Source organism: Canis lupus, chromosome 16 (assembly GCF_048164855.1).
Source record: "Canis lupus baileyi chromosome 16, mCanLup2.hap1, whole genome shotgun sequence".
In the NCBI taxonomy this organism is placed as follows: domain Eukaryota; kingdom Metazoa; phylum Chordata; class Mammalia; order Carnivora; family Canidae; genus Canis; species Canis lupus.
In genome coordinates, this window is record NC_132853.1 from 40101940 (window position 1) to 40125603 (window position 23664).

A 23664-nucleotide genomic window follows, 5' to 3' on the forward strand; every position below is an offset into this window, starting at 1 on the left:
TGGCCCATACATGAAATTAAAAACAAAACAAAAAACCTGTGGGGCCAGGCTTCGGAGGGAGGAAAATGAGACCAGGAGGGGTAGGTGGGTTGTGAGAACCAAGGCAGGGGGAACAACTGACAGTCACAGCTAAGGCAGGTTCAGCAGGAACTGGGCTTCTGGAGAGGGTGGGACAGAAGCTGTGGCCCAAGAGAGGCAGCAGCACATGGAGTCCAGAGACCTGCCAGGCGCACAGCTCCATTCCCTCACCTGTCAGGCGTGGGCAAGCAGCTTCACCTGGCCAACCCTCAACTCTAAAATGCACCTGAGTAAAGACTCTCACATTGGTGCTTTCAGGATCCTTTCCCCATCTTCAAGCCACTGTAGTGCTAAACAAAATAATTTCTAATATTTTATTATACAAATGTTCAAATACACAGAAAAGTTGAATTTTAAAGTGAAGACTCAGGGCACCTGGATGGCTCAGGTCATGATCCCAGGGTCCTGGGACTGAGTCCCAAGTGTGTGTGTGGGGGGGATTTGTCCCTGCTCAATGGGGAGCCTGCTTCTCCCTGTCCCTCGGCCTCTCACTCCCTCTACTTGTGCTCTCTCTCTGTGTCAAATAAATACATAAATACATAAAGTGAAGACTCAAATGCCCACCACCTAGATTCTATAATTTTATTATCATCAGTCTATCCATCTTATTTTTTTATTTTATTTACTTGATTATTTACTTAATTCTTGTGTATTTCAAAGTAAATGTACAATACACTTAACTCTAGATTTTTCCATTAACTAGAATTCAACTTTGTTACAGTTTTTTTAAATAAAATTTATGTATAATGGGATGTGCAATCCTAAGTGTGTCCTCAACAAGTTTTGACAGTCTGCAAACAGGGTTCTGGGCTTGATTTTGATTGTTAAGTGAGATAATAGGCCCTGTCAGCACTTATGCAACCACAGAAGGGGTTACTGTTAAGATATGGGCGGCAAAACGATCCTGGGGAGAAGCCAGGCTGTGAGCCATGGCAGGCCAGCCGTGGGAAGCAGAAGGTAGGTAGACCCGAGGCCTGCATGGAGGAGGCAGCATTAACCTGTGAGGAAAGGCTCTAGGGAGTACTGCAGGGAAGAGTGAAGAGGAAAATAATCGAAAGGGAGGTAGAATATTCTGGAAGTCAGCAGGATGCAGCAGCAGATGAGGTGCAGGTAAGGAAGGCTGTGATGCTGAAAATACCAATTATCACTGGTATTATTAACGACCCTTACGGAGAACTTACCATGCATCAGAGACCAAGGGAATGTTGCAGGTGTCTCATTTATCCCTCCCCGTGGCCCTCCCAGGGGAGCCCGGGGTGAATCCTAAGTCTATGACTTGCCTTAGATCACAGCTAGGAAGTGCCAAATCTGGGATTCAGCACAGGTGCAAAGCCTCCTTCCTGGCCTTCCACGTACACACTCCAGTCCTACACACAGACTCCAGCTCCCCCCTGGGTCTCACCCTGCCCTGCTTCTGACTTGAGAAGACTTCTGATTAGTGCCCAGAGCATAGAGGTGGGTTTAGAGCTCTGCAGGGGATCCTAAGGTGAGATGCGGGTTGAGAGTCATCACTCCAAAGGCACAGGTGGGCCTGTGAGATGAGATGAGAAGGGGCGAGGGGGGCCAGGGAGAGGAGGAGGCCAGGGAGAGGAAGCTGAGGCTGGAACATGGGGGTGCTCTCTGCTAGGCAGCCTCTCAGCCTGAGAGCAGCCTGCGGACTGTCCTCTTGGTCCTGACCACCCTGGGAGAGCCCGTACAGCCGTAAGTTGTGAACCCACTTCCTCCTCCGCAGCCCTCGCCCCGGGAGGGACCACGATGTCCATGCTGACTGGAACACCTCCCAGGTGTCACTGTTTGTCCCAGCACCTCCACCCTCCGCAGGCAGCATCCTAGCCTCTCCCTTGTCCACCATCAATACCAATAAGGAGGCTCGGCTGCCGGTGACAGTGGTTGCAACTCTCCAGTACTGCTGCTTGCCAGGGCCGGCGCTGGCAGGTGGGAGTGTGATCAGGCGTGCAGAATGCCCCTGGGAGTCTCCCTCCCCAAGGAAAGTCCTCTCCACTGTTGTTACTATGTCTATTTTTCGATGCCCCCTTCCCCTGGACTCTAAATGCCACCAACCCATGAAAGGGCCAATCATATTCACCTCTTATCCCTGGGGCCTCATCCTGCCCCTGGCTTACAGCAGGTGCTCACTAACTGGAAGGAAAATGGAATCGATGACTGGCCCAATACTTTAACGAACATCTTCCTCACTTGTATTTGGGAAAAAAAAAAAAAAAATCACGTGCCAATTTGCGCAGAACCAGTTCTTACCGACAGAAACCTTAATGAGGCTGGAACCCCTCGTATTTGTGTTCTGTTCCAGCCATAATAAACTCCCACAAACTTTAGAAGCTTAAGACAACACCAATTCATTCTCTGCCAGTTCTATAGGGCAGGAGTCCCAGGTACAGCGTGGCTCCCCGGGCCGAAATGCAGTATCACCAGGGCTGTGCTCCTTTCTGAAGGCTCTGGGAATGAACCCGCTTCCACGCTCATCCAGATTGTTGGCTGAATTCAGTTCTTTGTGGTCCTGGGCCTCCACTGGGGGCCTCTCTCTGTTCCTGAAGACCACCTGCACTCCTCAACCTAGTGCCCTGTCTCTCCCACCTTCATCCCAGCAAAGGCAGGTGGAATCCTCCTCATTCTTCAAATCTCTGATTCATCCTTCAGCCACATCACTTCCACCTTGAACAAAAGAACATTCTAGCCAAAGAATATTTTAAGGGCTGATCTGACTAAATTTTTAGGGCCCACTCACATAATCCAGGATAAACTCCTTACTTTAAAGTCTACACTTAGATCTGCAAAATCCCTTTTACCATGTAGCCTCATATATTCACAGGTCCCAGGAACTGGGGTATAGACATCTTTAGGGGGAACCATTATTACGCCCACCATGCCCCTCCTGAGAGAAGAAATATTCCGGAACCAGGATTTCAGCTCCAGGTCTCCTTATCCTTGGTCCTGTAAATTCAGGACAGGGATTGTTCACCTGTGCCAGCCTCAGTTTCTTCATCTGTGCAATAGGGACACACTAGTACTTATGTCCAAGGACCATGGCGAAGCGCAACTGGATTTCTCATGCAAAGAGCCTGGTACACAGCATTGTCACTATTGTGAGAACAAGGGCAGGGTCTTCAGAGAGAGGGAGGGGGCTGGCCCCAGCGTCTGGGATCTGGTCTTCAATTTGGTAGACTCAGCAACTGGATTTTCTGGTCACCCAGGTAGTCTAGGTGTTGGAACCGGGAGTCTATCCTGGCCTCACCAATTCCAAAATCCTCTGACGTCAGAGAGGCCCAGCCTCCATAGATTCCATACCTGCCAAGTCTTTCAGTGGCAACCCAAGACAAGTGTCCCTCTGAGTCACAGCCAGGCAGGAGGGAAAATCTTAGATGCACAGATGATGCTTTTTTAGGGAATCACCCTCTTTAAGCCTGGGGAAAGGAGAAGCTCTCTGATACGTGCAAAGCGTGTGCCCAGACCTTGTCACATTTTCCCTTCACAGTAGCCCTATGAGGTAGGAATGAATGATTCCCATTTCATAGGTGAGGCTAACTGAGGTCTGAAGAGGATAGAGCTAAAGGTGCAAATAAATTAGGCCCTGAAGATGTTCTGGGCACTGTGCACAGTGCTTTATGTACATCACCTTCACGAGACTACCCCTACCCAAGTTCTTTTCCTCATTTCTTGGAGAAGAACATAGCTTGGAGAGGGGGAGAGATCTGCCCACAGCACGACATCTGGAAAAGGGCAGGGGCCTGGAAATCCTTTCTTTTCCCATGGGACAAGATTCCCCTGTGAGCAGAATATGTAGTTTTGTGATGTTGAGCAACCTGGGACAAGTGCCATCTCTCCACTCTGAGGGGAGCCCTCCCTGTGAGCCCACCAGTGCCCATAGTCAGGGGGTGCTCCACCATCATCTGTTGAGTGAACTTCTGTTTGCTGCTATCATCACCAGCCCTGGTGTGACCAGCCTGAGAATAGCTGGGGCAATGCGGGGGTTGTGCATAAGCCCCTCCACAGCAGAAATCGTGGGTTCTGATGCATCTAAGGCTCTGCAGAAAGCTTCTAATTTCTCATCACCATGGTAACACGAACCTCTCTATTCCTCCAGCATGTGAACAGAACTGCTCCCCACGCCACCATCTCCCAAGCCCCCTCAAAGGCCTTTCCATCTCTAGGATTCTGGATTCAATTCATTATCACCAATGCCTGCACTGGTTTTGTCGTTTTCACTTAATTCCATCTGCTGAGTCACGGAGCCCTGCTCTGGATTAGAGTGGTTATTCACCAGAACTTTCGGCTGCTGGTTGCCATGGACACCTCACAGCCTGCTTCATCACCTGTTAATTCTCAGCAAGGCTGGCTGTGAGCATGGGTACCACTGCCCCTTATCCAGACCCAAGGGGCATCAGAACTCCCCCAGACAAGGAGGGGCCCTGATGACACATGAACAAGAGCAAAATCTCTAATGCCAACCATGGAAAAATCAAAAGCAGCCTAGAACTAGTTACATCTGTCCAAACCAGGCCAAGGTGGCAATTTATCAAAGAAGTCAACAAGCTTACTGTCTGGTGCTCTGGCACATCTTGGGCAAACCCTTTAGTCTCTTTGCTAACCACTTTAAGACATATTTTTTTTAAGGATTTTATTTATCTATTCATGAGAAAACACAGAGAGAGGCAGAGACATAGGCAGAGGGAGAAGCCGGATCCCTCTGGGGAGCCTGATTCAGGACTCAATCCCAGGACCACAGGATCACGACCTGAGCCAAAGGCAGATGCTCAACCACTGAGCCACCCAGGTGCCCCTAAGATGTATTTTTATATTGAAAAGTGGTGAATGAGTTATTCAGATTGCTATCTCCCTTGAAAACCAAAGGAGGGAGCCTCCAAGTACAGCCGCCTGAAGGAATCAGCCCTGAGTAGGGGGGTTGCAAGAGGCTGGGGGTAAAGGGCAGACCTGTGATGGAGGGGAGCTGCAAGCCAAACCCAGCCAGCACTAAGGCACAAGGAGTGGGGAGTGTTCAGGGATTTCCAGGCAAGGGTGGTGAAGAGGCAACCAGCTGCAGCCCCGGGCAGAGAAAATGGGGCCATCAGCCCATGCCCCATTGCCCCTGATAACTACCTCACGCACTGTTTGCAGAGCCCAGCAGAAGGGACAGGGGATCAATACAGCACTCCACAACCACACACTCCCTGCTCTTCAAACATCAATGTATGATGAAATATGCTTCCTCTGAATCCAAGGTCACTCGGTGCATCTGCCTCACCTGCCCTCCAATGGGACAGAGTCAGAGGACTGATGCGTCCCAGGACTCTGACCCCAACGACTGGGTGGGGGGCACTGTTCCTGATCCCAGGGAGCCCCTGGGGTCCTGCCTGCCCTCATGTCCAGCTGAAGAACTGCTCCAACCCTGCACCTACTCCTCACTGCCATGAAGGTCAACTCCCTTCCCTTCCCACATGTGGATGACTGACTGAATGATGGGGTAGGGCAGGGGTGACGTACCTGTGCCCACCCCCTTTTGTCTTGCTATAGCGGAGGCTGGCCTCATGGGGGTCTGGGAGGGGCCCTGAGAGCTTTATAAGGCAGCGCTGGAGCACCCAGCAGAGCAGAGAACGGAAAGACACCAGGCCAGCTACAGCATCGCCCACCTCCCAGCTCTGCAGGTGAGAGAACCCAGGAGGGGATTATAAAGGCGGGGAAGAGGGTTGATGGGAGGACTCCCTGCATCAAGGTACCAGGCTCACGCCTCCGTGTCTCCAGGGCTGCCACCCTTCTCTTAGCTCGAGGCCATACTAGGTCTCAGCTCTAGAACCCACCCTGGCATTCCTAACCCTTTTCCTTTGAGCTGACCTGATGCTTCAACCCTCCTACTTCACGCTCACCCCAGGTCTGCAAGGTGAGAAGGACAAAGGCTATTCTCTCATCTCTCGGGTGAAAAATCTGAGGCCCTGAAGGAGATGTGACTTGTCCAAAGTCACACAAATTATTTGGCAGGATTGGAACTAGAACCCAGGGCTTCTGGATCCCATCTCAAGCTCTTTCTTAGACCAGCACTGTCTGAAATAACTTTCCATGAGGAGGGGATCTGTATCTGCACCATCCAATATGGTAGCCACCAGCCACAGGTGCACTGGAAAGGTGGCTCTCCTGGGGGAGAAAATTTTAATATTAATTAATTTACATGTAAAGAGCCACATGGGGCCAGTAGCTACCACATTGGACAATACATGTGGCTAGAATGGGCCTGTGTGGCTTTGATCACTGACCGTTCAATCGTGTATCTTTAGCATCAAGAACCCAAAGGAAATCTAACAGAGAACCTCACTGTGAAAAACAGATAAAAATAGTATTTTATTCATATAAGTGTGTTCCTGGAAGGTAACATTTTTATATTTTGCTTCTGATAAAGCCCATCCATATAATGAGGATGAAAGAACACAAATGCAGAGAATGGAATTTTAGAGTCATTTGAATACCCAGTTTATCTCTGTATTATGGCTTCCCCAAACTCAGGTCACCCTGACACACAGGTGCAAACGGCAACAGCTTCATTTTTAACTGCTTGATTATAATCGCAAGATATTCCTCAGTTAAGCAAAATTGGCAAGCTAAGTTTCCCTCCTCGGGCGGCACAGAAACGGTGTGACCCGACCAGATAGTGAATATGCTGGTGGCCTCCAAAGAGATACCCTGCAGTCTGTAATGTGCACTTTGGTGTTACTGTTTAAAAGCTCACTTCAGGGGCACCTGTGTGGCTCAGTCAGTTAAGTGTCTGCCTTCAGCTTAGGTCATGATCCAGGGGTCCTGAATCAAGTCCCACATCAGGCTCTCTGTTCAGTAGGGAGCCTGCTTCTCCCTCTCCTGTTCCCCCTGTTTGTGTGCTCTCGCTCTTTCTCTCTGTCAAATAAATAAAATCTTTTTTAAAAAACAAAAATAAATAAAAGCTCACTTTAAACTACAAACGTAAATATCTACAGAGCCACTCACATGGCCTTGAATTTTGCAGAAGTTGCTCCAGGTTGTAAATTCCTCTGAGAGAAGCTGCTGCTGTAATTAAGGTAGGTGAGGAGGGAAGGGGCCAGGCCTGGGAGTAGGAGTGCCTGGCAGGAACTGGAGAAGCAAAATGAGGAACAGTCCACAACCCCACACAGCGGCATACGTGCCAGCAGAGTCCATCTGGTCCAGGCCCCTGGATGGACAGGGGTGCCCCGTACGGCCCGGCTTTCAGCTCTGCCCCTCTTTCCTTTGCAGACAAGATGCAGCGACTGTGTGTGTATGTACTGATCTTGGCACTGGCTCTGGCCACCTTCTCTGAAGCTTCTTGGAAGCCCCGCTCCCGGCTGCAAGATGCACCCTCGGGTCCAGGAGCAAATAGGGGTCTGGAGCCACATGGGCTGGACCAACTGGGCCCAGCCTCTCACCACCGAAGGCAGCTAGGGCTCCAGGGTCCCCCACAGCTGGTGGCAGGTAGGAACCAGGACAGCCGCCTCTGTTTGCCTCACCCAGCCAGGGTTGGCCCTGGCCTTGGTTTGGCAGCTAACCATCCTTCCCGTATCCTCACATCCTCTTCCTCCTCTGACCCTCAGACCTGTCCAAGAAGCAGGGACCGTGGATGGAAGAAGAAGAAGCAGCATACGGATGGATGGACTTCGGCCGCCGCAGTGCTGAGGAAGGGGACCAACGTCCCTAGGACAGAGCTTCAAAGCCCAGCTATCTCCCAGCCCCGCCCAGCCCCATGAAAAACCAATCAAAATAAACTAGCTTCCAATGGATCACCTTGTGTCAAGTGTGGGGCAGGAGAGGGGAGTTGGTGGGGCCAGGGTTGAGACTGAGCACTTTCCTCCTAGCCAGCCTAACACTGACCACAAATCTAGTCACACAGGTGAAAAATGGTGATGGGGTCGCAACCAGAGTCAGCTTTCCTTTTCACTTTTTAATATTTTACTTATTTATTTATTTGGGGGGGGAGCAGTGGGGAGGGGTAGAGGGAGAGAGAGACGCAGACTCCCCGCTGAGCAGGGAGACCGAGGCCGGACTCTATTCCAAGACTCTGGGATCATGACCTTAGCCAAAGGCAGATGCTTAATGGACTGAGCCACCCAGGTGCCCCAGAGTCAGCTTTCTAAAAGATAAATCAAATTGTGCCACCCCAGGTTTTAACCCTCTAATGCTTCCTGTTGCATTTAGAATAAAACCTAAACTTGCCAGAGCCCTAAGCCCAGCCCTGTTGTCCTCAGGGCAGGTGCCATGTTCCTCCTCTCTCCCTTTCTCTTACACAAATGCGCTCAGTCCTGCTCAGAGCATTTGTCCTTGCTATTCCCTAGGCTCGGAAGGCTTTTCCCAGGCACAAACATGGCCAGCCCTCTGAGGGCCTGGCTGAAATGTCTATTCCAGAGAGACCCGCCTGTTCTGCTCCTCCCACTTCATACACAGCCCCCGGTATTCTCTGATGGCCCCATAGTCTCTGACATTGGTCTCTAGAGGACATTTCACATTGTCATTGTCTCGTTTGCTAGTTTATTGGCCGCCTCCTCAGTTAGAAGGGAAGCTCTATAGGGGTGAGGACCATGTGTCCCTCTTCCCTGCTGTATCCTCAGTTCCAAATACAGCAGGACAAATAAATATTTGTCAGACGAGTGGGTGAGTGGCTGGCACAAGCACTGTTCATGGGTTTTTTGTTTGTTTGTTTGTTTGTTTGTTTGGTGGTTGGGTTGGTTTGGTTTTGTTCTTTTAGATTTTATTTATTTGAGAGAGAGAGAGAGAGAGAGCAATCACAAGCTGAGAGGAGGGAGAGAGGGAGAAGCAGACTCTCCACTGAGCAGGGAGCCCGAGGCAGAACTCGATCACAGGACCCTGGAATCATGATCTGAGCCAAAGGCAGATGCTTAACCAACTGAGCCATCCAGGCGTCCCAGCACTGTTGATGTTTCACCCATATTCCCTCATTGTTCTCTGCCTGTCAGCAGCATCCTTCCGCAAGCATGTTCCACGGTTCCTCTGAGGGCTTTCTGAGTGCAAGGCAGGCTGGAAATGCCACAGAGTTAGTGCCTCCAGAAGCAGCTCCAAGTCAGTGACAGATGAGAGTGGAAGGATCAATACCCCAGCTCCCTCACCCCTTGGGTAGAATAACTCTGAGGTGTATTCAGCTCTATCTCCCAGAATGCCCCCACAGGACTGAGCCCCACTTACCCACTTCAGGAACCTGCTCAAGGCCATCCTTTGTTGACTGGCCTCCCTTTCCTGTCTCACATGCTCACGGTCCCACTGGTGTTTCTTAGGATCACCACCCAAATAAACTACTTGCACTCAAATCCTTATTTCCAAATCTGCGTCTGGGCAGGGGACTCTTCTGAGAACAGTTGGTCCTAGAAGAGTTGTAGAAAGCAACATTCTCATGTTGGGATTCTGGAATTTGATCTTTCACTAACCAGACTCCTTTGCTGGTGTTAAGCAGGGTGTGATAACCCCTGGAATGTTGTGGCAACACTATTACTAAGATTCTCATTGCTGGTGCATCAGGATGGGGTACAAGTCATAGAAGTGCACTGGCATAGCCAATTGCTTCAGCATTTGAGACAGAAGAGCAATGATGATAATGGTTGTGTCATCTGTTGGCTACCACTAATATCAGAGAATCTCTGAAGGAAGAAAATGTTAACCTCAGGTCAGCCAACCATTAACTCAAACCCAAGATCTGAATGTAGGAGGTCAGATAACAAAGAAAGCTGATAAGCTGGAACCCTAGCAAGTCTCCCTGTCAAAGCCCTAGAATGAAAGTCAGGGGACCGGGGATCCCTGGATGGCTCAGCGGTTTAGCACCTGCCTTCGGCCCAGGGCTTGATCCTGGAGGCCCAGGATCAAATCCCACATCAGGATCCCTGCATGGAGCCTGCTTCTCCCTCTGCCTGTGTCTCTGCCTCTCTCTGTGTCTCTGTCTCTCATGAATAAATAAATAAATAAATCCTTAAAAAAATAAAAATAAACTGCTAACAAAGAAAGAAAGAAAAAGAAAGAAAGAAAGAAAGAAAGAAAGAAAGAAAGAAAGAAAGAAAGAAAGAAAGAAAGAAAGAAAGACAGGGGGCCATGACACGTTGCATGGGTCATTTGAGATGCCCTGAAGAATTTTGAACTCCTAGGTTTCCAGGAACCTTCTGGGCTGGAAGAAGTGCCTCCACCTTGCCAGAGGGGAGCAGCCTCCCCTTCCTTGGTGATCATGCCAAGGCCTCCTTGAGGCAGATGCCTTGCAAACTGATGCTTCTCAAGATCTGCCCCTGCCTCCCTTCAGGGCTTCCACACCAGAAGCTAGGGTCAGGTCTTAGGATGTGCGGAAGCACTGTCCCAAACATGTGGGAAAAGGTATTATTCACCCAAAATACTGCAAGATCTGAGTAAGCTGGATAATGTGTCACAGCAAGAACCAGGAGAGTACACACAGTAGGGGATTTTTGAGGCTGGCAGACCAAGGAGGCTGGCTGGAGAATGGCAGAGTGACTGGATAGGGAGAGTTTGTGGATACGGGAGAGGAGGACAGTCTCCCATTAACTTAGAGTTTCAGGTCCTGGCAAGGACACCCAGAGCCGGTCCTAATGCCTTGCTGGAAATGACTCCCTGAAGCTTGGACAAAGCAGTGGCCTATAGCAAGTGAAGTGAACCCCTCAAATTGCCCCAGCAGAGTATTGAGGAAAGAGTCAAAAGGTGGGTAGGCATGTTAGAATGAATTGTCATTTAAGACAAGAGCGTCCACCACATGATTACAGTCCCTGCAAGGGCCCAAAGAATAGTCCTTTCCCAGAGGACATAAAGAATGTGTTAGTGAGGACACAAAAGCTGTTGAGAAGCTCAGCAGTGGCTATCCGCTGCAGGCCAGGGTTGATGTAGGAGATGCTACTATGGACCTGGGCTACTTAGTGTCGGTGGGGATGACAGGATTGCAAGACAGAGGGGACCAGGTGGCAGCACTTAACCATTAGAAGTAAAGTGGACATAGTCAGTAGCAGGCCTTAACCCACAGGATTTGCAGCGGCAGCTGACAGACCATGGTGTTTCTAAACTTGAGATATATGGGTGGCCAAGAAGGGCACGGTCTGCCCTATACAAGGAGCATGGATCAAGAGCAGATGAGCCTAAGGCTGATGTCAACTGCCAAAATGAAAAATCAAGATCCATTGCCTGGTTTACAAATCTGCAACAATTCTCAGAAGTTGCCATTTACCCGTGTACACTGGAGAAGGAGGCACACCCAGATATTTCAAAAGCTGTTGTATACAGGGTCTGAGCTGCTACCACACCAGAGAACCCCAAATGTCATCACATCTCCACCTACGTTAAAGAAAGAGCTCATCGGGGTGCCACGCCAGGCTGAATCAGTCAATAGAGCATGAGACTCTTGATCTCAGAGTCCTGAGTTTGAGCCCCATGTTGGGTATAGAGATTACTTAAGTAAAAAAAAAAAAAAAAATTTCTAGGGCACCTGGGTGGCTCAGGCAGTTAAGCATCTGCCTTCGGCTCAGGTCATGATTCCAGAGTCCTGGGATCAAACCCCAGACCAGGCTCTGCTCAGTGGGGAATCGCTCTCTGCTCCTCTCCCCCAAATAAATAAAATCTTTAATATTTTTTTCTGGGGCGCCTGAGAAGCTCAGTTTGTTAAGCATCCACCTTTGGCTCAGGTCATGATCCCGGGGTCCTAGGATCGAGCTCCACATCAGGCTCCTTGCCTAGCAGAGAATCTGCTTCTCTTTCTGCTGCTCCCTCTGCTTGTGCCCTTGCTCACTTGCTCACTTGTTCTCTCTCTCTCAAATAAATAAATAAAATCTTTAAAAGAGAGAGAGCATGGAGGCCAAGTGACAAGTGGCATCTGTCTCACAGTAGAGCCAATGGATCCTTGGACACAAGTTGGTCATTCTCTGGTCCCCAACTGCATGAGAGGGACAGATAAACTTAAAAGCTGTCAGAACCCTCACGTTAATTCCCTGTCATGAGGAGCAAGTGCCATCATGGGGGGAAAAGCTAAGTGAAGCCGCCCTCCGGCTCACAATACATTTTAGGTGGAATGGCAGAGATTAATACCATCCTTAAAGAGTGCATAAGTGATAGACTCCATCATATGGCAATTTTGTGAAGATTTTATCTACTTATTTAATTTTTAGACTGTATTTATTTGACAGAGAGAGAGAGAGAGCACAAGGAGGGGGAGTAGCAGAGGGAGAGGGGGAGGCAGGCTCCCCACTGAGCAGGGAAATCCCGGGACCCTGGGATCATGACCTGAGCGGAAGACAGATGCTTTTTTTTTTTTTAAGATTTATTTATTTATTTATTCATGAGAGACACAGAGAGAGAGGCAGAGACACAGGCAGAGGGAGAAGCAGGTTCCATGCAGGGAGCCCGATGTGGGACCCAATCCTGGGACTTCAGGATCACATCCTGGGCCAAAGGCAGGCGCTAAACTGCTGAGCCACCCAGGGATCCCCAAGACAGATGCTTAACTGATTGAGCCACCTAGGCACCCCTGGGATGGATATTTTTAAATGGCTATACCTTATATATGTATGTATGTATGATGTAGGCTCCATACCCAGCATGGAGCCCATCGTGGGGCTTGAACTCAGGACCCTGAGATTGAGACCTGAGCTGGTATCAAGAGTCACAGCTTAACTGACTGAGCTACCCAGGTGCCCCTATTTTTTTGTTATATTTTATTTATGTATTAAAGAGAGAGTGAGAGAGAGCAAGAGAGCACAAGCAAGGAGAACAGTAGACGAGGAGGGTGAAGCAGACTCCCCACTGAGCAGGGTGCCTGATGTGGGGCTTGATCCCTCAACTCCAGAATCATGGCCTGAGCCCAAGGCAGATGCCCAACCAACTAAGCCACCTAGGTGCCCCTTTTTTTATTTTTTAAAGTAATCTCTACACCCAACATGAGACTCAAACTCATGACCCCAAGAACAAGAGACATGCTTCTTCCATGGAGCCAGTAAGGCACCCCTAAATGGCTACACTTTACATAGTTATTTGAATGCTTACATCATATCTTTGGTTTTGCCTCTTGTCCTGCAAATCCTAAACTATTTTCTATCTTTTAGAGAAAGTTTGCCAGTCCTAGGGGTCTGCACTACAGTTCTTTTATTTTTTTAAGATTTTATTTATTTATTCAGGAGAGACACAGGGAGAGAGGCAGAGACACAGGCAGAGGGAGAAGCAGGCTCAGGGAGCCTGATGCAGGACTCAATCCCAGGACCCCCGGATCACGCCCTGAGCCGAAGGTAGATGCTCAATGACTGAGCTACCCAGGCGTCCCTGCACTGCGGTTCTTATTGGGACTTGTCAGAGACTTCACATGGTGTCCTTGTCCACCATGGATACTTCTGGCATTGTGGGGTCCACCAAGTCATAAGTTCCAATCAGTAGGGCTGCCTGGACTGGCCCAAGAATTCTTCCTTGATTTGGGCTCTACTGGCAGCCTCCTAATTCGCTTGATAAATGGATCAGGGCAGTATTTCCAAGGACAGTAGTGTTGGTTCCAAAACCCAAAGAGTCCTAGCAAGCCCTGTGCCTCTTTTTTTTAGTAGTAGAGGTAAGGTTTGCCCTAGACTACTGAATCCCTAAAAACTTTACCAGGATTCCTGAATTTTTGCACTGTTTGTGCTCCAACTTCTGACACACATGTGTCTTAGCAGCAGGGCAGCCAGAGTACTTGCCTCTTCCTTCTTACTAGGTCTGATTATTATGATGACATCGATGAATTGGACCATAGTGATACTCTGCAGAATGTCTAGATAATTATATTGCATCGGATGATATTGTGACAGAAAGCCAGGGAGCTGACACAGACTTGGGCAAGACTATGAGTGGGCACTGCAGTCTGTTCCAGGTAAATAGATAGGAAATCAAGTTTTCATCAAATCAACAGCAGCAGATAGGTATCAGAGGTTGTGTTGACCTCTCCTTGGAAAGCTGCCCACACTGGCACAGCTGTTGCAATCAGGTTGTCACCGGTTAAGGTGCAAGAGTTACCATGATGGCAATAGGCCATGGGGGTCTTGCCTGTGAATGGCCATATGATGGGACACCTGGGTGGCTCAGTAGGTTAAGCGTCCAACTCTTATTTTGGCTCATGTCATGATCTTGGGGATTGAGCTCCATGTTGGGTTCCATGCTTGCTCACATGCACTCTCTCTAAAATAAATAAACCGGGGCTCCTGAGTGGTTCAGTTGGTGAAGCATCTCCCTTTCTTTAGCATCCTCCCATTCTCAATTCCCCACTTTCGCCCAGAAGTGCTTCCTGGATCATCTTCCAAACTACTTGTTTTCAAATGCTGTTCCAGATCTGATTTCAGGTCTGAGGGATCTCTACCTAAGACAGTGGGTGACTCTTGTCGGTCTGTGTCTTATCCCTTGCAGCCAGGGTACTGGGCCAGAATCCCTGCAGCAGAAAAACAAGGAAAGGAGCCTAACTGTAGGTTCCAGAGGCCTGAGGGCTTGGGTTTACATCCCAGTTCCATGGCTAGCTGTTAGACCCTTGGGAGGGTCATTTAACTTGCCTGGGCCTGTTTCATCCTCCAGCAACCATTTATCAGCTCATCCACCACTCCACAGGGGTTGTTGATGTGACTAAGTAATGTTTTTAATAAAAGCGTATGGCAGGAATGCCTGGGTGGCTCAGTGGTTGATTGTCTGCCTTTGACTGAAGTCGTGATCCCGGAGTCCTGGGATCAACTCCCATGTTAGGCTCCCTGCAGGGAGTCTGCTTCTCCCTCTACCTATGTCTCTGCCTCTCTCTCCGTGTCTCTCATGAATAAATAAATAAAATCTAAAAAAAAAAAAAAAAAGCCCTGGCGCATGATTCAGTATTAGAGCCCATTCTCTCTCTACAACTTTGCCGCAGCAAAGCTGCAGGCATGAGCACACACACATGCACACACACGCACAGACATGTGCACACTCCTAGAAAGATGCCAGAGGCCCGGCCAGGTAGCACACGGGTCCTTTATTTCCTGTACCGGCAGGTGTACGGCCTGACAAACAACAGAAGAGCGAGCAGCAGAGCAGGGAGCAGGGCCAGACCCACCGGGGTCCTGAGCCCCAGCCTAAGTTGGTCAGGACTGATGGTGCACTAGCAACAGACAGGAGGGTCCTGTTTGGGAGGATGGGAAGGAGGTTTCTGGGGCAGGTGGGACTTGGCCAGGCAGCTGAAGGAGGGGCCTCGGTCTGTCTGTGGGGCCTCTGTAGGCTGCTGAGGAACAGCAAAGCCTGGAAGAGAAGGTAAACGTATGTGAACTGGAGGCTGATGGTGGGCAGGGGCTGAGGCCTTGTCAGCTGTATCAAAAAGATAACCAGGATGGATCGTTGTGCAGGCCAGCCAACGAGGTCACCGTTCAGTTTACAAACTGCACAACCTTCCATGGTGACCCTGTTGAGGCTGCCCAGCAGTGACAAGGCCATCAGAGTGGGGGCTGGCCACATAATGACAGTGAGGCTAACAACAGGCTATAAATTCTACAGCTGACTGAGCAGGCCAGGCAGGCAGCAGACAGTCAGAGGGGAGAGACAGGCCAGGAAATCCTTATGGTGTAGTAGTGACAGAAACAGGCTCAGATCCACTCCAGCTGTGTGAGCTGTGTGACCTTGAAGTGTTACTCTAGCTCTGCAAACCTCAGGCTTCTCACCTAACAAAGGGGGATGGTAACTCCTACCTATGGGGGGTGTGAGTATGAAAGGAAACAATGCCAGTCACTAAATCACCTTTGGTATCTCTGTGAGCTCCTGGAAGGTAGGACTCACACTCGCAGAGCATGTAGCTGGCACTAAGCAGGTGCAGCTCCCCAAACCTTGGGGTTTCTAGCTGGGGAGAGGAGACCCGGACCCACCCCTTACCACCCTGAAGGAGACTCTAGCCCATCTTCAGACTTACCCAGGGAACTAGTCCAACTGCAACCCTTGCTGGCAGAGGCCTTTATCCCAATGGCCTGGGGGGCCCCAGGACACCCTTCCTTCTTCCCAGGCCCTGGAAGGGGGGTTGGCCCTGTCCTCCTCCAGACACTGGAAGTCCTGGGTAAGCATCCTAGCTCCTGCTCTGAGATCCCTCCCCCTACATAGTTTTTACCCACTGCTGCCACCACTGCTGTATGGCTGGGGAGCTTTGGGGATGGGGGAGGTGGAGTGGGAGGCCAGGGAAGGGGACAGGAGAGACAAGAAGCTGAGGTGCAATGGGGAGCTGTAGTCCTGATCTGATCCCCAGCCTCAGCCCCCAGAAGAAAAGGGGGTAGAGCTCTGAAATCCTAGGCAAATTCCACATAAATGAGTACTAGAGCTACAGCTCCTACAGAAAGAACCCAGAGGTGCCTATGCAACTGATATGCAAAGTGCATGCAAATCAGCCCAGTGGGCGGGGCCAGGCTGGGGTAAGTGAGCACCCCAGAGCTCACCTATCCTCAACTTTCATAGGCTTGATGATCTGCAGCTTGTCCTGGCGGAAGGGAGGCCCCTGTGGGAGCACCCACCTTCCTGGAGCATTCTCCGCCTCAGCTGCCGCCTGTACCCCGAGTCCTGCCAGTTAGCCAGCTGCTGGAGGACATGCTTCATGCTTAGGTGAGAGGAGCCCAAGCCTGTGGCCTCCAGGGTTGAAGTCACTGTGTTCGTCTGCTTCGTCTGCTTCGTTGTCTCATCCAGCTGTGGTTCCACTTCCTCCCAGGCCTCAGTCTCCTCGGACACAAGCTCCGCCTCTTCTGTCGACCTCTCATCAGCTGGCACCACCTCTTCTGCAGCCCCTGGCTCTTCCTCAGGTACTGACTCCTCCGAAGGCACAAAATCTTCTGCCACAAAATCCTCTGCTCTCATTAACCCCTTCTCAGCCTCGAACCCCTGTCCCTGCTCTCGTGCCTCACCGCAGCGCAGCTTGTACCTGGGCAGGGAGACAGGAAAGTTTCTGTGCCCCTAAAGCCAACCCCAGCCAGAGCCCTCAGCCCCCCTCTTCCGCTCCCCCAGGACATTCCCAGGCACCAGGACTGAGGAGCTCTCCTGCTCTCTGCCCATCTACACACACACCCGACGGCTAACTTCCCACTTCTGTCCCAGCCAAGGGGAAAGGGGAGCTGGGTACCACCCTCGGGACTTCAAACACTCAGCCCAGGAACCAGGTGAGAAGGAGAGAGAACAGTCACCAACACTGCACAAGCCCTGCCTTCCCCTAGTACCCCCACCCTGTGCACAGCACAGAGCAGCAAGGATAGTATATTCCCTCCACTCCTCTCCAGGATTTAACCATCACAGGCCATCCCACAGCTAGTTGCCATAGGAACAAATCCATTTTAGTAAGGCTCAGACAGGTCAAGGGATTTGCCCAAAGGACACACAGCCAATAAAGGGATGAAGCTGGGACTCAGTCCCAGATGGTTCCAGCTCCTAGGCCAGTGCTCATTCACCTCTCAGTCCCTGGTGAGGTGAAGGGAAGGCTTCAGTCCCTATTTGGAACAGCCTAAGTCAGATGGCCATATATGGGGCAAGATCGGAAGGGAAAGGGTGCAGCCCCTTCTCAGAACATCTGGGCGCAGCCAGCCCAGAGAGTAGAGCTTTCTCCAGGGTGGCAGGCCCACAGGTGGTTGTGTGGCTGCTGAAAAGTGAGAGCAGGTGACAGGGGAGCCCCTGGCCAGCTTACCCCAGGTGTGGCATCTCGTCTGCAGTAGTTCCATGATTCCTTCAATAGAGAAAAGGGCCTTCACTGTCCCAAGGCAATATTAGCTGAAACCACAAAGTCCCTGGGGCCCCAACATGGGAAAAGATCCCAGGGAAAAATGACAGACCCACACCCACGGACAGAGACAAGGGTGGGGAGGGGGAGGAACTGGGGCAGGTAACAGGGAGCATCATGAGTGAGGAAGGTAGGAAGCAAACCCCCTCCCCACTCTGGGAAAGTGAGTGCACATCAGGCAAGGGCCCAGGGGTGGGGGGGTGGGGCGCGGTTCCAGCAGCACACCTTTCCATAAAAAACACAGGGTCTGAGATAATCCTCCTTATAGACATTCTGAGCTCCTCGGCCAGGGTCTCCTGGAAACCAGGAAGGGCATCCTACAGTGGAAAGGCAGGCATTACCAGGGGACCCCCCCCCAAAACTCCAGCCCCTACTGCCAGGGACAGAAAGGGACTGGGAATAGAAATCAGCCAGTGGGGCCAAGGCACAAGCACACAGAGGGCTGAGGCAGGCAGCCGGGGATCCTCACCAGAGGTGCAGTGTATGTGTAGTGGGTGACAGGGCCAGTGGACACAGAGGCCTGCTGGCGGAGGGTCTTCACCTCCTCCTGGGCCTCGGTCAGCATGCCCCCACGCTCCGTGTACTTCTCCTGCAGGCCCTGCAGCTGGGAAGCCACCTGCAGGTTCTGCGGGGACCCAGGCACCCCCAGACAAGCACACTGGGCCCATCTTCTCCCCACCGTGCAGGGAAGTGTGGGCTAAGAGGCAAGCAGTGCCCCCAGGCAGGTCCCCGGACTCTCCTCCACTCAGACCCCATCTGAGCTGCTACCCGCCAGGCCCCATGCCAGATACCGAGGGCATGTAAAGGAACAGACCCAGAGCCTGTTCAAGGAGTTCGTCATCTTCCAGGGAGAGTCAGCCTCAGCCAGCTGACCAAGGGCCCCCAGTTCCCTGCTCTGGGCCAGGGGCTCGCAAAGGCTGGGGCAGGAGCCAGGGGGAGCTTCACCTCATCCTGGAGCCGCATCTGGATTTCTTTCTCCAAAACCAGCTGCTGCTGCAACTTCTCCGTCTCGACCCCATACTGGAAGGACCAAGACGGGTCAGCCAGACCTGGGACTGGCCAGCCCCACCCAAGTCCCTACCACCTCCGCCAAGTCTTCCCAGGCAAGTTGATGAGCCTTTGGCAACCCTTGAAGTATGAAGTCACAGGGAATGAGGCCACGTAAGGCAAGAGAGTCATGTGGCCTGGTTTCTGGAACACCCCGTGACCCTCTCTGGGCCTTGGTCCCCTCCCTGCGACAACAAAGGGGCAGAATGAGATGCTCACTGAGATCTCCTCTGACTCTGACTCTGCCACAGCGAGGGGCCTATGAGCCTGGTTGAGCTGAGAGCTCCATGAGGCCAGGGCAGGAAGAAGGGGGCTGGGGTTTTGTGGGGACCAGGACAGAAGGAGGGAGCCATGCACACACCCAGACGCACCGACTGGCAGCGTCGCTGCAGCTTCAGGACCTGGGTCCGCAGCTGGGTGACCTCCCTCCGCTGCTGGTCATGGCTCTCCATCCTGAGCGCCAGCACCTCTGACAGCTCGGCCATCTGCTGGCTGGCCTCGGCTGGGGAAGGGCAGGGACGGAAGGTCAGCGCTGGCTCCCATGGCCTTCAGCGACCAGTCTGGCCCTCCCGATGCCTCCATCTGCCCCACCCCTCGGCTCCTGCAGAGGACTCTGGGTTTCCAGGACTTTGCGTTCCTCCCTGGGTCTTCATTCCAATAAATGTTTGTTGACCAACATGGGGAAGGCCCTCGGTGAGCCCTGGGTGAGCAGTCCACAAGACCTGGTCCCAGTGCACACTGAGCTCAAGTCTAGTGGGGACACCGATGGGCAAGGAAATTCCACCAGCACCTACTCTGGGTAGGACAGAGCAAGTGTAAAGGGTGCGCTGGGAGTCAGAGCTGCGGCTCCCATCCTGCCTTACACCGGCTTCGAAGCGAAGACCTGCAGGGTAAGCAGGCCAGCGAGGCAAAGAAGGGAGAACCAGGTCCAGGCAGCACGTGGAGCAGCCCAGAGCCAATCACCGGGCCCTGGGAGGGAGGGCTCAGGGGCTGGGCAGGGGGCTGAGGTTACCCTTTGGCCAATGGGAAGTTCAGGGTTTTAGGCCCAGGATGACATGGTCAGATTTGGTTTTAGAAAACTTATTTGGGGGGTGGAGCGTGGTTGCCTAGGTGGCTCAGTGGTTGAGTGTCTGCCTTTGGCTCAGGGCATGATCCGGGGTCCTGGGATCGAGTCCCTGCATCAGCTCCTCGTAGGGAGCCTGCTTCTCTCTCTGCCTATGTCTGTGTCTCTCATGAACAAATAAATAAATCTTAAAAAAAAAAAAAGCAAAAAACAAACAAACAAACTATATTTGGGCTGTGTGCAGAAGGACCTGGAAGCACAGCAGTACAAAGTGACCAGTTAAGACCAGGCCTGGGCTAGAGCAGGGGGTGAGGAGGAGGGAGGAGACTTGAGCCTTTCTTAGGAGGTATTTGGAAGCAACAGAACTTGGGGACCAGCTCCGACGCAGGAACCAAGGGAAGGAAAGCCAGGCGTGCGGGGAGGGAGCAGCATGTTGCCATCTTGTGCCTGCATCTCACAACTAGACTTGGCTTCACGCTGCGCCTCCCTCATCATAAACACACGGTACTGCTACCAGCCCAGGCCCTGCCCCAGTCCCGGCAGGGCAACTCTGGCAACTCACAGCTCCTCTCTTCCTTGCTTCCAGGCCCTCCCAAATAACAAAAGGAAACAGGCATAGAGGGGCCCCCTAGCTTCTGTACAGCTCTTTACAGTGTGCTAAAGCACTTCCTCAGCTGTGCCTCTGGAGAGGTCTGCAGGGCTGAGATTATTCCTCCCCATTCTAAAGATGAAGGTTCAGAGAGGCCAAGGAACTTGTCCAAGCTCACACAGCTAGAACGAGTCAGAGCTGGAACTCAAACTCAGAGTCTTCCCTCTGCTCCTTGGGATAGCCCTCCACGAGAAGTTACAACCCCACGTACAAAACTGCTCCACACAATCCAGGATGAGCATCTGCTCCTCCTCCTCCAGGGCGTCGAGTTGAGAGGCCTGGAAGGAGGGAGAGAGGAAGGGAGAGAGGAAGGGGCAGGGGAGTCAACAGGCCCCTGCCTGCAGGGGCACCCCCTTGCCACATCCTCACCTCCTCTCTCAGCTGCTCGTTCTCCACCTCCAGCAGCCTCAGCTGCTCCTGGAGGGCTTCCAGCTGTGGGCAGAAGTGCAGTGACTCCGGCTCCCCCAGAGAAGTCCTAGGGGTGGGAGCCATAGGGGTCAGGGCACCGGCGGGGGGTGGGGGGCAGAGGGGGGACCCAGGTCCCAGTCCACCCAGGGTTGGCCCACTCAGGCTAAATGTAGTGGTCTCAGTTGGCCCAGCAACCCTGCTGGCAGCTACCCCATGTGTCCCTGTTTGCAAATATGGAAACTGAGGCACAGAGAAGGGGCTTCCCAGATGAAAAGGCAGGATACTCACAGCTCAGAGGCTCCATAGGGATGATCATGCTGCTCCTCCTCTTCCTCCTCTTCCTCCTCCTCCTCTGTCTCTTCTTCCTCCTCCTCCTCTTCTTCCTCTTCCCCCTCTTCCTCTTCTTCCTCCTCCTCCTCAGAGTCTGAGTAGAGCCGAAGGAGATCATCTCGCAAGCTCACCTGGTGTCTCAGGTGTAAAATCTGGCAGTGGGGGGAGAGGATCCCTGTTGGAACGCAGGCAGGGGCAGGCACAGGTCCTGGCACAAGGGCAATGAGGCAGGTCTGGGATGGCACCCCCCCCACCCCTCCTCCCTGCCCAGTTACCTCCTCCCTGGCTGAGCCCAGCATGGCTTCCAGCTTGCTGTTCTCCGCCATCAGAACACTGTTCTGCTTCACCAGGGACTGGCCAATGCGAGCCGCCGTATTTAGGTCCCGCTCTCTCTGCAGAGGGATCCACATCCATGGGGAATATTTTCATGTTTTCTGGGATCTCCCAGACAGTTGGGAGAAGCGAAGGAGTACACAGGGGTCAGCGGGAAGCTAGGCCACTAAACAAAACCCTTCCACACCCTAGTTTTCCAGGGTACTAGAAGAGTCTGCCATCAACCCACTGTGGGGCCCGACTCAGTTTCCCCTTATAGAAGAGAACAGATCAGATGGTTCTGAGACCAATTCCAGCCTAGACATCCCACATATACCTGCTTTCCATAAGAGGGATCCCCCAGCTTGGCCCCCAGAGAAATAGTCAAGCAGGAAATAGACAAGACTCCTACCCCTCCAGGGCAGAATTAGCATGGAGGCCTGGCTAAGGCTCAGGCTGGCCCCAGTAGGGAAGGCAGTACACACCTCCTCTAGCAAATTTAACATCACTTTGACATCTTCTTGGGTGATCTTGACTGGCAGGGGTCTGTCAGGGCACAGAGCTGCAAAAGCAGGTGGAGTGGCTGGGTCAGAAAGATGGTGGGGGGGCTCATAACCTACCTCACATCTCACTGTTTCCTGCCCTGTCCCCAGTTCTCCCCCAACAACAAGAGTCGGTGACAAGGAAGATGACTGAGCTCCCTTCCTGCCTCCAATATCCTCTCCACACACCCCCAGTACCGAGCACTCCCTTCCCTGCTCCCAGGGCCAACTGGACTCTTTTTTGTTCTGGAAAGCCCTGGGTGAGATGAAGGATCACAGTCCTCCAAGCTCGGCCGCCTGGGTCCCTGGCACCTAGAAGAATGCAGGCGGCTAGTGGAATGGAAGTGCAGCCGCAGACTGACTCATCACCCCTTCCCCAGAGGGCAGCCTTGGCCGACTCACTGGAGCCTCATGGGTCATAAAAAAAAAGACACAGTCACCCACCCACCGTGCACCTGTTGCATGTGGAGAGGAGGAAGAGACTTTTCCGGCACTGAGTAGGGGGACGGAGAGTCTAGACCCAATCCAGGGATCTCCCACCACCCAGGAGAGGCCAGGAGGGGAAAAAAACCTGAGGCCCAGCCCACCCCCAGGCTGGGGAAGGCAGGGCTTTGACCCCCTCCCCTAAAGATTGCCAAAGCCGCCCCCTCCGCCGCCCCCTCACGTCCCCGGCGCTGGTTTGGCGGCCAGCGCAGACTCAGAGCACCGTGGGCAGCGCCCCCCCTCCCCCCGCCCTCTCCGGGCACTGCGGGAGCCTGATCTGCGGAGCGAGCAACGGGCGCGCGCCGAGCCCCTGCACCTGACCCACCGACAGCAATCGGGAGACGACAGAAGGGAGGAGGAAGGAGATGGGGAGGAGGCGACCCGACAGGCCCCGCAGACAGCGACATCTCATCACCGAGGGATGAGACTGAGTGCCGGGGGGGCGGGGCGCCTGGAGCCGACGGGGCCCCCTTCTCCATGGAAATGCCCGTGTCCCACCAGCTCTGGGGTTCCGGGGACCCGGTTTACCTTCCTCCAGCTCCCGAATGAAGGCGGCACGGTCGGGGCCCGACACCCCAGGCCGACGGCCCATGCGGGCGGCCGGCGTCTTCCAGATGCCTGCCGCCTTCCCAGTCCCCAGGCCAGCGGCCCGGGGACCCAAGGGCCCCTGGAATATGAAGCGGGTCCATGGCGCGTCCAAGCTGCGGGGCACGGCCTGGGCATTCCCCTGGAGAACGGAGAATGTGGACGTGCGCGGGGCTCCTGCCGCCGATCCGGCCTTGGAGGTGGGGCGAGCGCGGGCCTGGGGTCCCGAGACGCACGCGGACCTGGAGCCTGCCGCCTGCGCCCCCGCGGGTGCGTGCGCAGGGCCGCGCTCGGGCCGCGCAGAGGGCTCCGGAGCGGGACTGGCCGCGGGGCGGGGTGCGAGGGGGACTCGCGCCGGAGCCCCGGGCCTCACGCGGCGCCCCGCGGCGCCCTGGCCCGACCCCCTAGGACGCATCTCGCTCGAGTCCGC

The 23664-nt window shown here is 52.9% G+C and overlaps 2 protein-coding genes across 10 annotated transcripts in view; one reads left to right on the forward strand and one right to left on the reverse strand.

Moving 5' to 3' along the window:
- The window catches only part of HAP1 (huntingtin associated protein 1), a 28426-nt gene extending 4762 nt beyond the window's left edge, over nucleotides 1-23664 (reverse strand). The window contains exons 1-13 of one of the 9 annotated variants that reach the window (XM_072780543.1): nucleotides 23178-23664; nucleotides 22110-22186; nucleotides 21588-21704; nucleotides 21271-21464; nucleotides 20944-21049; nucleotides 20786-20852; nucleotides 19234-19364; nucleotides 18761-18835; nucleotides 18285-18440; nucleotides 18041-18132; nucleotides 17723-17761; nucleotides 16569-16969; nucleotides 13177-14491 (exon numbers count right to left, since the gene is read on the reverse strand). In XM_072780543.1, coding sequence (XP_072636644.1) covers nucleotides 14457-14491; nucleotides 16569-16969; nucleotides 17723-17761; nucleotides 18041-18132; nucleotides 18285-18440; nucleotides 18761-18835; nucleotides 19234-19364; nucleotides 20786-20852; nucleotides 20944-21049; nucleotides 21271-21464; nucleotides 21588-21704; nucleotides 22110-22186; nucleotides 23178-23649 — 1962 coding nt within the window. In that variant the 5' untranslated portion in view covers nucleotides 23650-23664 and the 3' untranslated portion in view covers nucleotides 13177-14456. Of the gene's footprint in view, nucleotides 1-13176; nucleotides 14492-15036; nucleotides 15319-16493; nucleotides 16970-17722; nucleotides 17762-18040; nucleotides 18133-18284; nucleotides 18441-18760; nucleotides 18836-19233; nucleotides 19365-20785; nucleotides 20853-20943; nucleotides 21050-21270; nucleotides 21465-21587; nucleotides 21705-22109; nucleotides 22187-23177 lie in introns of those variants that run through there. The other 8 variants (XM_072780539.1, XM_072780540.1, XM_072780538.1 and 5 more) reach the window with 8 other exon arrangements.
- On the forward strand, nucleotides 5365-7844 carry GAST (gastrin). The gene is made up of 3 exons (XM_072782233.1): nucleotides 5365-5735; nucleotides 7324-7539; nucleotides 7659-7844. Exons 2-3 carry the CDS (start codon nucleotides 7329-7331, stop codon nucleotides 7760-7762), a joined length of 315 nt encoding a protein of 104 aa, XP_072638334.1. The 5' UTR covers nucleotides 5365-5735; nucleotides 7324-7328; the 3' UTR covers nucleotides 7763-7844.